This window comes from Oncorhynchus tshawytscha, linkage group LG13 (assembly GCF_018296145.1).
Source record: "Oncorhynchus tshawytscha isolate Ot180627B linkage group LG13, Otsh_v2.0, whole genome shotgun sequence".
NCBI lineage: Eukaryota > Metazoa > Chordata > Actinopteri > Salmoniformes > Salmonidae > Oncorhynchus > Oncorhynchus tshawytscha.
In genome coordinates this window covers 83,716,928-83,731,759 of record NC_056441.1, presented here as the reverse complement: position 1 = coordinate 83,731,759, position 14,832 = coordinate 83,716,928, and the positions used below count along the sequence as shown (strand labels likewise).

The following is a 14,832-nucleotide window of genomic DNA, read 5'->3' as shown; positions in this document are numbered from 1 at the left end:
CAGAGCAGGCCATGCAGCAGGCCGTGTAGCAGGCAATGTAGACCCAACATTCACCTAGAGAGCCACAGGGCTACAGGAAACAGGCCTGCCCTGAATAGACACTATTTACACACATCTAGACGTGGCACAGGAGCTGGGCTATAACACAGCCACTTACTTGACACAGTCATACCTCACATGGTAATTAATGGTAGAGTGGTAGCACTCTAATGGTAGAGTGCTGGCTAACGCTTTAGCTATTCCAGGCTCCGTGCTTTGTTTGTCTCTAGGTCTCTATGACCACTTAGAGGGTGTAGAGTATTACAGGGTTTCTCTGGTCTCTATGACCACTGAGGAGGTGTAGAGTATTACAGGGTTTCTCTGGTCTCTATGACCACTGAGGGGGTGTAGAGTATTACAGGGTTTCTCTGGTCTGAGTGTACTCTGAGTGTGCCTAATACACTGACCACTGAGTGTGCCTAATACACTGACCACTGAGTGTACCTAATACACTGACCACTGTGTGTACCTAATACACTGACCACTGTGTGTACCTAATACACTGACCACTGTGTGTACCTAATACACTGACCACTGTGTGTACCTAATACACTGACCACTGTGTGTACCTAATACACTGACCACTGTGTGTACCTAATACACTGACCACTGTGTGTACCTAATACACTGACCAGTGTGTACCTAATAAACTGACCACTGTGTGTACCTAATAAACTGACCACTGAGTGCACATCCTCTACACTTACAAATCATTCAAAATGACTTAACTGGCTGCATCGTCCACAGAAACAGTTAATTCATTATGACAGCTGGTGCTGGTTCGGAACCCACAAGGAAATCTCCAGTCCAATTCTTAGATTTTGTCAGCAGTTTGTGAGTGCATTGTTTAATTTGTTCAGATTCTAGAACACATTGCTCATTCAGGCAAGTCAATGGGTTCATTGGAAAGCTGAGTGGAGCTGAAGGGTAGGACTAAAAATAACAAGATAAACTAAAGTAAAATGTATTTACAGTAGGTTCAGAAGTTTGGTGAAACAGCACAGTTGGCAAGTATATGGCAAATAGAAATACAATCTGGGTGGTCTTCAGAGATAAATGGGAGGGGTTGAGAATAGCTTAAGGATGGGACTAAAAACAAACAAAAGATTACTATTGTAAAATACATTACATCCGTAAAATGTATAAAAATAACCTCACAATCAACGTCAACAAAACAAAGGAGATGATCGTGGACTTCAGGAAACAGCAGAGGGAGCACCCCCCTATCCACATCGACGGGACAGTAGTGGAGAGGGTAGTAAAGTTAAGACAGATAGACAGACAGGCAGGCAGCGCCTCTTCAACCTCAGGAGGCTGAAGAAATTTGACTTGTCACCAAAAGCACTCACAAACTTTTACAGATGCACAATCGAGAGCATCCTGTCGAGCTGTATCACCGCCTGGTACGGCAACTGCTCCGCCCACAACCGTAAGGCTCTCCAGAGGGTAGTGAGGTCTGCACAACGCATCGCCGGGGGCAAATTACCTGCCCTCCAGGACACCTACACCCCCCGATGTCACAGGAAGGCCAAAAAGATCATCAAGGACAACAACCACCCGAGCCACTGCCTGTGCACCCCGCTATCATCCAGAAGGTGAGGTCAGTACAGGTGCATCAAAGCTGGGACAGAGAGACTGAAAAACAGGTTCTATCTCAAGTCCATCAGACTGTTAAACAGTCACCACTAACATAACAGTGCTGCCAACATACTGACTCAACTCCAGCCACTTTAATAATGGAAAATTAATGTAATAAATGTATCACTAGCCACTTTAAACAATGTCACTTAATATAATGTTTACATACCCTACATTACTCATTTCATATGCATATACTGTACTCTATACCATCTACTGCACTTTGCCATCTTTATGTAATACATGTATCACTAGCCACTTTAAACAATGCCACTTTTATGTTTACATACCCTACATTACTCATCTCATATGTGTATATACTGTACTCGATACCATCTACTGCATCTTGCCTATGCCGTTCTGTACCATCACTCATCCATATATCTTTATGTACATATTCTTTATCCCTTTACACTTGTGTGTATAAGGTAGTTGTTGTGAAATTGTTAGGTTTCTCCATTACTCGTTGGTTATTACTGCATTGTCGGAACTAGAAGCACAAGCATTTCGCTACACTCGCATTAACATCTGCTAACCATGTGTATGTGACAAATACAATTTGATTTGATTTAGTATGTACAAGCTGGAAGTAGAAGCCTAAGAGTTGCTGTTCACTAGTTACTCCAATTAGGGGAGGGATGGTAGACTCCAGTGTGATGAGAGAGAATTCTGCAACCTATAGGTTTAATGTATAGTTATTAATGGACAAGTCAGAAATGTCAACAATGCTCATCATTGTACACACACACACACACACACACACACACACACACACACACACACACACACACACACACACACACACACACACACACACACACAAACAACTATTTTCTTGAAACAAAAGACAAGAGAATAAAAAGATGATAGCTTTGCCAATAAACATGTTTCTCCATAGAAGAGCGTGTCCTAGAGGGAAACCGTAGTTATAAAGCCCCCAGCAGTGTGGTCCATATCACCCACTGTTGTTCTGAGCCTCTGCTAAGACCTCCAGAGGACTAGTCTGTTCATTTATGAACTATGACATACAATGAGCGCCAAACATATTGGGACAGTGACACATTTTCGGGTTGTTTTGGCTCTGTACTCCAGCGCTTTGAATTTGAAATGATACAATGACTATGAGATTAACGTGCAGGTTGTCAGCTTTCAATTGAGGGTATTTTCATCCATATCGGATGAACCGTTTAGAAATTATTAAAGTAGTAAAAAGTTAAGCATTTGGTCCCAACAAGCTTGTGACTCTACCAATTGGTTAGATACATTTTCTGTTAGTTTTGGTTGTGTTTCAGATAATTTTGTGCCCAATAGAAATGAATGGTAAATAATGTATTGTGTCATTTTGGAGTCACTTTTATTGTAAATAAGAATATAATATGTTTCTAAACACATCTACATTAATGTGGATGTTACCATGATTACGGATAATCCTGAATGAATCGTGAATAATGATGAGTGAGCAAGTCACAGATGCACAAATATCATACCCCCGCCAAAAAATGCTAATCTCCCCTGTAATTGTAATGGTGAAAGGTTAGCATACCTCTTGGAGGTATGATATTGGTGCGTCTAACTTTCTCAATACTTTTGTAGCTCACTATATTACCCCACTGGGTCCTTTTTAAATGATGGTATATTAATACATTATACTGCTAAATGACGGTATATTAATACATTATACTGCTAAATGACGGTATATTAATACATTATACTGCTAAATGACGGTTTATTAATAAATTATACTGCTAAATGACGGTATATTAATACATTATACTGCTAAATGACGGTTTATTAATAAATTATACTGCTAAATGACGGTTTATTAATAAATTATACTGCTAAATGACGGTATATTAATACATTATACTGCTAAATGACGGTTTATTAATAAATTATACTGCTAAATGACGGTATATTAATACATTATACTGCTAAATGACGGTTTATTAATAAATTATACTGCTAAATGACGGTATATTAATACATTATACTGCTAAATGACGGTTTATTAATAAATTATACTGCTAAATGACGGTATATTAATACATTATACTGCTAAATGACGGTTTATTAATAAATTATACTGCTAAATGACGGTATATTAATACATTATACTGCTAAATGACGGTATATTAATACATTATACTGCTAAATGACGGTTTATTAATAAATTATACTGCTAAATGACGGTATATTAATACATTATACTGCTAAATGACGGTTTATTAATAAATTATACTGCTAAATGACGGTATATTAATACATTATACTGCTAAATGACAGTATATTAATACATTATACTGCTAAATGACGGTATATTAATACATTATACTGCTAAATGACGGTATATTCATAAATTGTACTGCTAAATGACGGTATATTAATACATTATACTGCTAAATGACGGTTTATTAATAAATTATACTGCTAAATGCTAATAACAGTAAATCTGTTTGTTTGCTGTAGAACGCTCTCATATGCTATCTATTAGGGGGTTTTCGTCTTCACTGTCTGGGCCAAGATAGTTCTCATGCTGTTCATATTGAGCTCTTATTGCTAGGTTTACTATGTAGATTGTTATTGCTGGAAATAGAAGGTCCATATTGCTAGTAAGATCCTTATTGCTGTAAATACTGAAACAATACCCTATATAAGTGTTTGACAAAATTCTGGTAATGATGTCTGGATATCAGTCTTCGCTGCCCCACAGCTGTCAGGTGACCAGAAACAGTGGACATCACAGCTGTTGTTAGTAGATGGTACAGTAGTGCGGGGCTGTATGTTGTGTTTCTGGGTCAGGAACGGGTCACAGTAGAATATCTTCCAGGTCACAGGTAGGTGGTGGCCTCTCTGTTCTCTCTCTCTCTGGCCTGGGCCACGGCAACATTAATACACTGGAGCCACTCCTCAGCATGCTTCTCATCACGAGCCTTCAGGACGTATGTTTTACTGTCCGTGAAGATCTCAAAGGCCCGAGGGAGACCCCGCTCACGTCGCTTCTTAGCCACCACCTAGACAGACAGACAGACAATGACAGACAGACAATGACAGACAGACAATGACAGACAGACAATGACAGACAGACAATGACAGACAGACAATGACAGACAGACAATGACAGACAGACAGACAGACAGACAGACAGACAGACAGACAGACAGACAGACAGACAGACAGACAGACAGACAGACAGACAGACAGACAGACAGACAGACAGACAGACAGACAGGAGAGAGGGTTATCAGAAGTGGACAAAGGGTATGAATGGAATTGTTGTTACATGAATGGACTTGGAAGTTCACCCACCTTGATGCTCTGCACTTTGCTCAGCTCGATGGTGCTGTCGTCTAGCTCATCCTTCTGTAGTAGACAAGACAGGCCAGAGATAAACCTTTCAGCAACTTGGAGAGATTCTAGTTAAACATTAATAAATAGTTATAAATGCACACTTTTGGAGCAGCAATCCAATTCTATTGATGTCGTTTCACTATCACCACTACACCGGTACACTGTCCTTCTCTCAGCACATATCAAAGCTGCAGGCTAAAGTTAAATCTAGACTTGGTTTCCTCTATCGTAATCGCTCCTCTTTCACCCCAGCTGCCAAACTAACCCTGATTCATATGACCATCCTACCCATGTTAGATTACGGAGATGTCATTTATAGATTGGCAGGTAAAGTTGCTCTCGAGCGGCTAGATGTTCTTTACCATTCGGCCATCAGATTTGTCACCAATGTTCCTTATAGGACACATCACTGCACTCTATACTCCTCTGTAAACTGGTCATCTCTGTATACCCGTCGCAAGACCCACTGGTTGATGCTTATTTATAAAACCCTCTTAGGCCTCACTCCCCCCTATCTGAGATCTACTGCATCCTCCACATACAACACCCGTTCTGCCAGTCACATTCTGTTAATGGTCCCCAAAGCACAGACATCTCTGAATCGCTCCTCTTTTCAGTTCGCTGCAGCTAGCGACTGGAACGAGCTGCAACAAACACTCAAACTGGACAGTTTTATCTCAGTCTCTTCACTCAAAGACTCAATCATGAACAGTCTTACTGACAGTTGTGGCTGCTTTGAGTGATGCATTGTTGTCTCTACCTTCTTGCCCTTTGCTGTTGTCTGTGCCCGAATAATGTATGTACCATGTTTTGTGCCGCTACCATGTTGTGCTGCTGCCATGTTGTGTTGCTACCATGTTGTTGTCATGTGTTGCTACCATGCTGTGTTGTCATGTGTTGCTGCCTTGCTATGTTGTTGTCTTAGGTCTCTCTTTATGTAGTGTTGTGGTGTCTCTCTTGTCGTGATGTGTGTTTTGTCCTATATTTTTATTTTTAATCCCAGCCCCCGTCCCCGCATGAGGGCTTTTGCCTTTTGGTAGGCCGTCATTGAAAATAAGAATTTGTTCTTTACTGACTTGCCTGGTTAAATTAAGGTTAAATAAAACAAAGAACTATCACCACTACACATGATGAATCAAATCAAATTTAAATTAGCCACATGCACCGACTACAACACCGACTACACTGACTACAGCCACATGCACTGACTACAGCCACATGCACCGACTACAACACCTACTACACCGACTACAGCCACATGCACCGACTACAACACCTACTACACCGACTACAGCCACATGCACCGACTACAACTCCGACTACAGCCACATGCACTGACTACAGCCACATGCACCGACTACAACACCTACTACACCGACTACAGCCACATGCACCGACTACAACACCTACTACACCGACTACAGCCACATGCACCGACTACAACTCCGACTACAGCCACATGCACCGACTACAGCCACATGCACCGACTACAACACAGACTACACTGACTACAGCCACATGCACCGATTACAACACAGACTACACTGACCACAGCCACATGCACTGACTACTACACCGACTACAGCCACATGCACCGACTACAGCACCTACTACAGCCACATGCACCGACTATAGCCACATGCACCGACTACAACACCTACTACACTGACTACAGCCACATGCACCGACTACAGCCACATGCACCGACTACAACACCTACTACACCGACTACAGCCACATGCACCGACTACAGCCACATGCACCGACTACAACACCTACTACACCGACTACAGCCACATGCACCGACTACAACACCTACTACACCGACTACAGCCACATGCACCGACTACAGCCACATGCACCGACTACAACACAGACTACAGCCACATGCACCGACTACAACACCTACTACACCGACTACAGCCACATGCACCGACTACAGTGAAATGCTTACTTACAAGCCCTTACAAACCAACACTGCTGTTTTAAGAAAAAATAAAAGTAACAAATAATTAAAGAGGAGCCGTATAATAACAATAGCAAGGCCATATACAGGGGGTACCTGTTCAGAGTCAATGTGGAGGTTATATACAGGGGGTACCAGTACAGAGTCAATGTGGAGGCTATATACAGGGGGTACCTGTTCAGAGTCAATGTGGAGGCTATATACAGGGGGTACCTGTTCAGAGTCAATGTGGAGGCTATATACAGGGTGAACGGTACAGAGTCAATGTGGAGGCTATATACAGGGGGTACCGGTACAGAGTCAATGTGGAGGCTATATACAGGGTGTAACTGTTCAGAGTCAATGTGGAGGCTATATACAGGGGGTACCTGTACAGAGTCAATGTGGAGGCTATATACAGGGTGTACCAGTACAGAGTCAATGTGGAGGCTATATACAGGGGGTACCTGTACAGAGTCAATGTGGAGGCTATATACAGGGTGTACCAGTACAGAGTCAATGTGGAGACTATATACAGGGTGTAACGGTTCAGAGTCAATGTGGAGGCTATATACAGGGTGTAACGGTTCAGAGTCAATGTGGAGGCTATATACAGGGTGTATCGGTACAGAGTCAATGTGGAGGCTATATACAGGGTGTACCGGTACAGAGTCAATGTGGAGGCCATATACAGGGTGTAACTGTTCAGAGTCAATGTGGAGGCTATATACAGGGGGTACCTGTACAGAGTCAATGTGGAGGCTATATACAGGGTGTACCAGTACAGAGTCAATGTGGAGGCCATATACAGGGTGTAACGGTTCAGAGTCAATGTGGAGGCTATATACAATGTGTAACAGTTCAGAGTCAATGTGCGGAGGCACCGGTTAGTTGAGGTAATACGTACATATAGGTAGAGTTATTAAAGTGATTATGCATAGATAATAACAGACAGTAGCAGCAGCGTAAAAGTGAGGGGGGTTGTTGATGGTGTTTACCTATCACCCCTACTCATGATGAATGGCATTTTTCTGACACACTTAAACCCTGCCAGGGTTTAAGTGTTGACGCTGTACCGTTACACCCTGTATATAGCCTCCACATTGACGCTGTACCGTTACACCCTGTATATAGCCTCCACATTGACGCTGTACCGTTACACCCTGAGGCACATTTATAATATTAACATAAAACATTGTGAAACTGACATGTTTAACTGTTGAACAGCTGCCATGCGGCTGTTGTAGACAACCTGTTGTAGACAACCTGTTGTTTAATTCCACATATTTCAGCGACAAAATAAAAGTTTGCTAGGGTTTGTAACAACAGTACGTTAGCGCAAAACATCAACTTTTATGGTGCTCTTGCAAAGATTTACTGCACTAAGCTGCTCAGGTATGCAGTAAGACAAGAGGGTGTTTTATTGTCTTGGTCCTTATAGAAGGGAGGAAATGAAATCCTAGAGCCCATAAGCACGGTCTCTAATGCTCTACCCCTTAAGACCACTACATCTCTCTGACTCGTGTAATACACTTATCTCCCATCTCACACGTCAGGATGACTCTGGAATGTGTGTGTGTGTGCATGCGCGCGTGTGTGTGTGTGTGTGTGTGTACAGTGCCTTGCGAAAGTATTCGGCCCCCTTGAACTTTGCGACCTTTTGCCACATTTCAGGCTTCAAACAAAGATATAAAACTGTATTTTTTTGTGAAGAATCAACAACAAGTGGCACACAATCATGAAGTGGAACGACATTTATTGGATATTTCAAACTTTTTTAACAAATCAAAAACTGAAAAATTGGGCGTGCAAAATTATTCAGCCCCCTTAAGTTAATACTTTGTAGCGCCACCTTTTGCTGCGATTACAGCTGTAAGTCGCTTGGGGTATGTCTCTATCAGTTTTGCACATCGAGAGACTGAAATTCTTTCCCATTCCTCCTTGCAAAACAGCTCGAGCTCAGTGAGGTTGGATGGAGAGCATTTGTGAACAGCAGTTTTCAGTTCTTTCCACAGATTCTCGATTGGATTCAGGTCTGGACTTTGACTTGGCCATTCTAACACATGGATATGTTTATTTTTGAACCATTCCATTGTAGATTTTGCTTTATGTTTTGGATCATTGTCTTGTTGGAAGACAAATCTCCATCCCAGTCTCAGGTCTTTTGCAGACTCCATCAGGTTTTCTTCCAGAATGGTCCTGTATTTGGCTTCATCCATCTTCCCATCAATTTTAACCATCTTCCCTGTCCCTGCTGAAGAAAAGCAGGCCCAAACCATGATGCTGCCACCACCATGTTTGACAGTGGGGATGGTGTGTTCAGGGTGATGAGCTGTGTTGCTTTTACGCCAAACATAACGTTTTGCATTGTTGCCAAAAAGTTCCATTTTGGATTCATCTGACCAGAGCACCTTCTTCCACATGTTTGGTGTGTCTCCCAGGTGGCTTGTGGCAAACTTTAAACAACACTTTTTATGGATATCTTTAAGAAATGGCTTTCTTCTTGCCACTCTTCCATAAAGGCCAGATTTGTGCAATATACGACTGATTGTTGTCCTATGGACAGAGTCTCCCACCTCAGCTGTAGATCTCTGCAGTTCATCCAGAGTGATCATTGGCCTCTTGGCTGCATCTCTGATCAGTCTTCTCCTTGTATGAGCTGAAAGTTTAGAGGGACGGCCAGGTCTTGGTAGATTTGCAGTGGTCTGATACTCCTTCCATTTCAATATTATCGCTTGCACAGTGCTCCTTGGGATGTTTAAAGCTTGGGAAATCTTTTTGTATCCAAATCCGGCTTTAAACTTCTTCACAACAGTATCTCGGACCTGCCTGGTGTGTTCCTTGTTCTTCATGATGCTCTCTGCGCTTTTAACGGACCTCTGAGACTATCACAGTGCAGGTGCATTTATACGGAGACTTGATTACACACAGGTGGATTGTATTTATCATCATTAGTCATTTAGGTCAACATTGGATCATTCAGAGATCCTCACTGAACTTCTGGAGAGAGTTTGCTGCACTGAAAGTAAAGGGGCTGAATAATTTTGCACGCCCAATTTTTTAGTTTTTGATTTGTTAAAAAAGTTTGAAATATCCAATAAATGTCGTTCCACTTCATGATTTTGTCCCACTTGTTGTTGATTCTTCACAAAAAAATACAGTTTTATATCTTTATGTTTGAAGCCTGAAATGTGGCAAAAGGTCGCAAAGTTCAAGGGGGCCGAATACTTTCGCAAGGCACTGTATCTGTGTGTGATACACCACAGCCATATCCTTATGGACCATTGGCGAGGGACCAGCTAGATGCTATTCTCCATAGACCTATACCCACATTCTAAGAGCCCCCTCACCCCCCGGCCGGCTATAGTTCTGTAGCCTGTCTGTGTGTGCGTGTGTTGTGTGTGTGAGGGTCTGGCTAACGTCTGTGTGGAGGGTCTATCTTCTGTTAGCTACAGTGGTTAAGCTGCTCATGTATTCACACAGATTGAAGGAGAAGTCAATGTACTCCTCTTGCCACTCCCCTAGTTCCTATTGCGTGTGTCCTAAGGCTTTGGGGAAACGGTTAGGGGAAATGCAGCGGTGCACAAAGTACATGAATAATCATCCAGGTGGGGTTGTTCTGAGGTGACTTATTATGAGCTTGTCTCACATCTCTCACTCTACACCGACAGAAGTGCCTTGGGGTAAAGGTTAAGGGTATGGGTTAGTGGTATAGGTTAAGGGTATGGGTTAGTGGTATAGGTTAAGGGTATGGGTTAGTGGTATAGGTTAAGGGTATGGGTTAGTGGTATAGGTTAAGGGTATGGGTTAGTGGTATAGGTTAGTGGTATAGGCTAGTGGTATGGGTTAGTGGTATAGGTTAAGGGTATGGGTTAGTGGTATAGGTTAAGGGTATAGGTTAGTGGTATAGGTTAAGGGTATAGGTTAAGGGTATGGGTTAAGGGTATGGGTTAGTGGTATAGGTTAGTGGTATAGGTTAAGGGTATGGGTTAGTGGTATGGGTTAAGGGTATGGGTTAGTGGTATGGGTTAGTGGTATAGGTTAGTGGTATAGGTTAGTGGTATAGGTTAGTGGTATAGGTTAAGGGTATGGGTTAGTGGTATAGGTTAAGGGTATGGGTTAGTGGTATAGGTTAGTGGTATAGGCTAGTGGTATGGGTTAGTGGTATAGGTTAAGGGTATGTGTTAGTGGTTAGTGGTATAGGTTAAGGGTATGGGTTAGTGGTATAGGTTAGTGGTATGGGTTAGTGGTATAGGTTAAGGGTATGGGTTAGTGGTATAGGTTAGTGGTATAGGTTAAGGGTATGGGTTAGTGGTATAGGTTAGTGGTATAGGTTAAGGGTATGGGTTAGTGGTATAGGTTAAGGGTATGGGTTAGTGGTATAGGTTAAGGGTATGGGTTAGTGGTATAGGTTAAGGGTATGGGTTAGTGGTATAGGTTAGTGGTATAGGTTAAGGGTATGGGTTAGTGGTATAGGTTAGTGGTATAGGTTAAGGGTATGGGTTGGTGGTATAGGTTAAGGGTATGGGTTAGTGGTATAGGTTAGTGGTATAGGTTAAGGGTATGGGTTAGTGGTATAGGTTAGTGGTATGGGTTAGTGGTATGGGTTAGTGGTATGGGTTAGTGGTATGGGTTAGTGGTATAGGTTAGTGGTATGGGTTAGTGGTATGGGTTAGTGGTATACATAAGGGGAATAGGTTAGTTGTCTAAGTTATGGGTTGATTTGGAACTGATTCAAGATTGAGCTCAGAAAACAAGAGACAAAGAGGAGGTCCAATTTGTGGCTTTAAACAGCTGTTGTGTCACGGATCCCTCCGGAACTTTCATTACGCACATCTGGCCCCTATTCCCACTCATTGTATTTGTATATATGTGCCCTTTCTTCACTATGGTGCTGTCGATTATTGTTACAATGTCCGTTGGTGGTGTGAGTACCTGTGCTGTGTTGTTTTGGCGTTCGTGCCCTTGTGAATTGCGTAGATGATTACGGATCTTGTCCCGTGTGTTAATCATTGTGCGCTTGTGTTATTTATTCGAGGTACTCTTCACACTTTTTTTTTTTGTTTCAACCCTGTGTTTTGTTACGAGTTCGTTCGGTCTTCGTCCCCGTGCCTTTACACAGCACGCCGTAATTTGGGCTTAATTAAAAAAAATATTACGCATTCCTGCGCCTGTCCCCCGAATCTACTTATACCAGCATGACATGTGGTGAGAGGGAATTGCTGGTGACAATACAAAGAATATTGTCTTGGGCAAGAGACTTCAATTTCACTTATCCTTTCAACCATCTAAAGATGTTTGTCAAAGGCTGGTGGGAAAGTCCTCAGAACTCTCCCTCTCTCCCTCCACGGGAAACACATGTTAACAATGCCTAAGCAAGTGAACTAGAAAATAAACAAAAGCGAAATACACAATAAAAATTAACAGTAAACATTACACTCACAACAGTTCCAAAATAATAGACATTACAAATGTCGTATCATGTGCAAATAGTTAAAGTACAAAAGGGAAAATAAAGAAACATAATTATGAGTTTTAAAATTTTAAAATGGTGTTTGTTCTTCACTAATTGCCCTTTTCATGTGGCAACAAATATTGCTGCTGTGATGGCACATTATGGTATTTCACCCAGATAGATATGGGAGTTTATCAAAATTGGGATTGTTTTCGAATTGTTTGTGGGTCTGTGTAATCTGAGGGAAATATTTGTCTCTAATATGGTCATACATTGGATTGGGCAGGAGATTAAGAAGTGCAGCTCAGTTTCCACCTCCTTTTGTGGGCAGTGTGCACATAGCCTGTCTTCTCTTGAGAGCCAGGTCTGCCTTCGACGGCCTCTCTCAATAGCGAGGTTATGCTCACTGAGTCTGTACATAGTCAAAACTTTCCTTAAATTTGGGTCAGTCACAGTGGTCAGGTATTCTGCCACTGTGTAATCTCTGTTTAGGGCCAAATAGCATTCTAGTTTGCTCTGTGTGGCAGGCTTACAATGGTGGCAAAAAAATAACATTTGAGAGTGTGCTGACTCTGGTGCTATAGGGGGTACAGCTGGAAGTTGAATGTTTGAAGGGGTACGGGACTATAGAATGTTTGGGAACCACTGCTCTAGGGCAACGGTGTCTAGATGGAATCTGTATTTGTGGCAACTGGACCTTTTTAGGAACACCATTATTTTCTACTTACTGAGATGTACCACTTTCCATCCATTTGTATAGCAGACCCTCATGCCAAATTGAGTAAAAAGCTTTTTTGAAATCAACAAAGCATGAGAAGACTTTGCGTTTGTTTGTCAATTAGAGTGTGCAGGGTGAATAAGTGGTCTGTTTTACAGTAATTTGGTAAAAAAGCTAATTTGATATTGGCTGAGTACATTGTTTTCACTGAGGAAATGTATGAGTCTACTGTTCATGATTTTCCCAAGGTTGCTGTTGACGCATCTCTTTCTCCCTCTCTCTTTCTCTCAACAACAACAACATGGCATTGACTAACAATAAGGTCTCTCATCTAATCCCTGCTCAATGATATACACACACCAACACTACACACACACCAACTGCACAATAAAACAGATCTAATTACATTGTGGCTGAAGTTGAATGAATACTGTATTTGTTTTTCAATGTAATAAAGTTGAGTGTTTCGCTTTGTTTGGCACATGGTGATGACTCATGGGCTTTCTGATGACTACGTGACCTCAACACGTTGTTTTACGGCCTCGTTCTCTCAAAGGCAACACTTTTTTTCTTTGCACAATAATTATTTCTGCCGTAAAGTCCAATGACCTTACACCAAGTTAAGGCCTCAAAGTAAGTCAGAATCAAACACTAATTAGTTGGAGCGATTTGTATCGTTAAAACACAGTGGTCTCCCCATCTTCACACACACACACACACACACACGCACACGCACACACTGCCAGTATCATCTCCTTCCTTCTCTGGTTTTCATTTGTTTTTTTTGCTGCTACTTCTGAGTGTCGATTTTCATACATAGTTATTAAAGGGAAGAATGACTCAAGAAGTTGCAGCATCATAATCTGACCTTGGGCGTCTCCCAAGGCTCAAGACTGTAAAGTTATTACAGTCATCTCTAGTGGATTCCCCAGAGTGACGTTAGACCTTGTTTCACCCAACATCACATCATGATTCAATTAAGAAGAAAAAGAAAAAGTAGAATAGGAAAACACATAAGGACAGGGAGTCCAGTGACTAACAGTGCTGTCAGGATATGGGGAGGCATATTTCTGTCTAAAATATATTTCTGCCCCCTGTGTATATGATGTGATATACTCTATTGTCCCGAGGGTAAATTTGACTTGAACAACTAGATGGTAATTGTACATGAAGTACAATTGGTGGGACTTGATTTACCTCTATAAAAGTATTTTTGTGGTAGAAGTTTTAAAAAGTTTTTCTTGACTATTTAATGCAAAGCAGTTTTAAAGTATGTATGTTTTTTTTTACGAGGCAAGTCAGTTAAGAACAAATTCTTATTTTCAATGACGGCTTAGGAACAGTGGGTTAACTGCCTGTTCAGGGGCAGAACGACAGATTTGTACCTTGTCAGCTCGGGGATTCGAACTTGCAACCTTTCGGTTACTAGTCAAAGGTAGTGTCTACAATGGTTATACAGTGGCAAGAAAAGGTATGCGAATTGAAATTACCTGGATTTCTGCATAAATTGGTCATAAAAATGTATCTTATCTTCATCTAAGTCACAACAGTAAACAAACACATTCTTCTTAAACTAATAATACACAAACAAATATACGTTTTCATGTCTTTATTGAACACACCGTGTAAACAGGGTGCAAAAAGTATGTGAACCCTTGGAATTAATAACTGGTTGACCCTCCTTTGGCA

At 41.6% G+C, this 14,832-nt stretch overlaps 1 protein-coding gene across 1 annotated transcript in view; it reads right to left on the bottom strand.

Annotated features, from left to right (window-relative positions):
- Positions 1 to 3,072: 3,072 nt before the first annotated feature.
- LOC112246347 (ventricular zone-expressed PH domain-containing protein-like) overlaps positions 3,073 to 14,832 on the bottom strand; it is a 122,079-nt gene continuing 110,319 nt past the window's right edge. The window contains 2 exon segments of the mRNA XM_042296438.1: positions 3,073 to 4,688; positions 4,984 to 5,037. Coding sequence (XP_042152372.1) covers positions 4,506 to 4,688; positions 4,984 to 5,037 — 237 coding nt within the window. The 3' untranslated portion in view covers positions 3,073 to 4,505.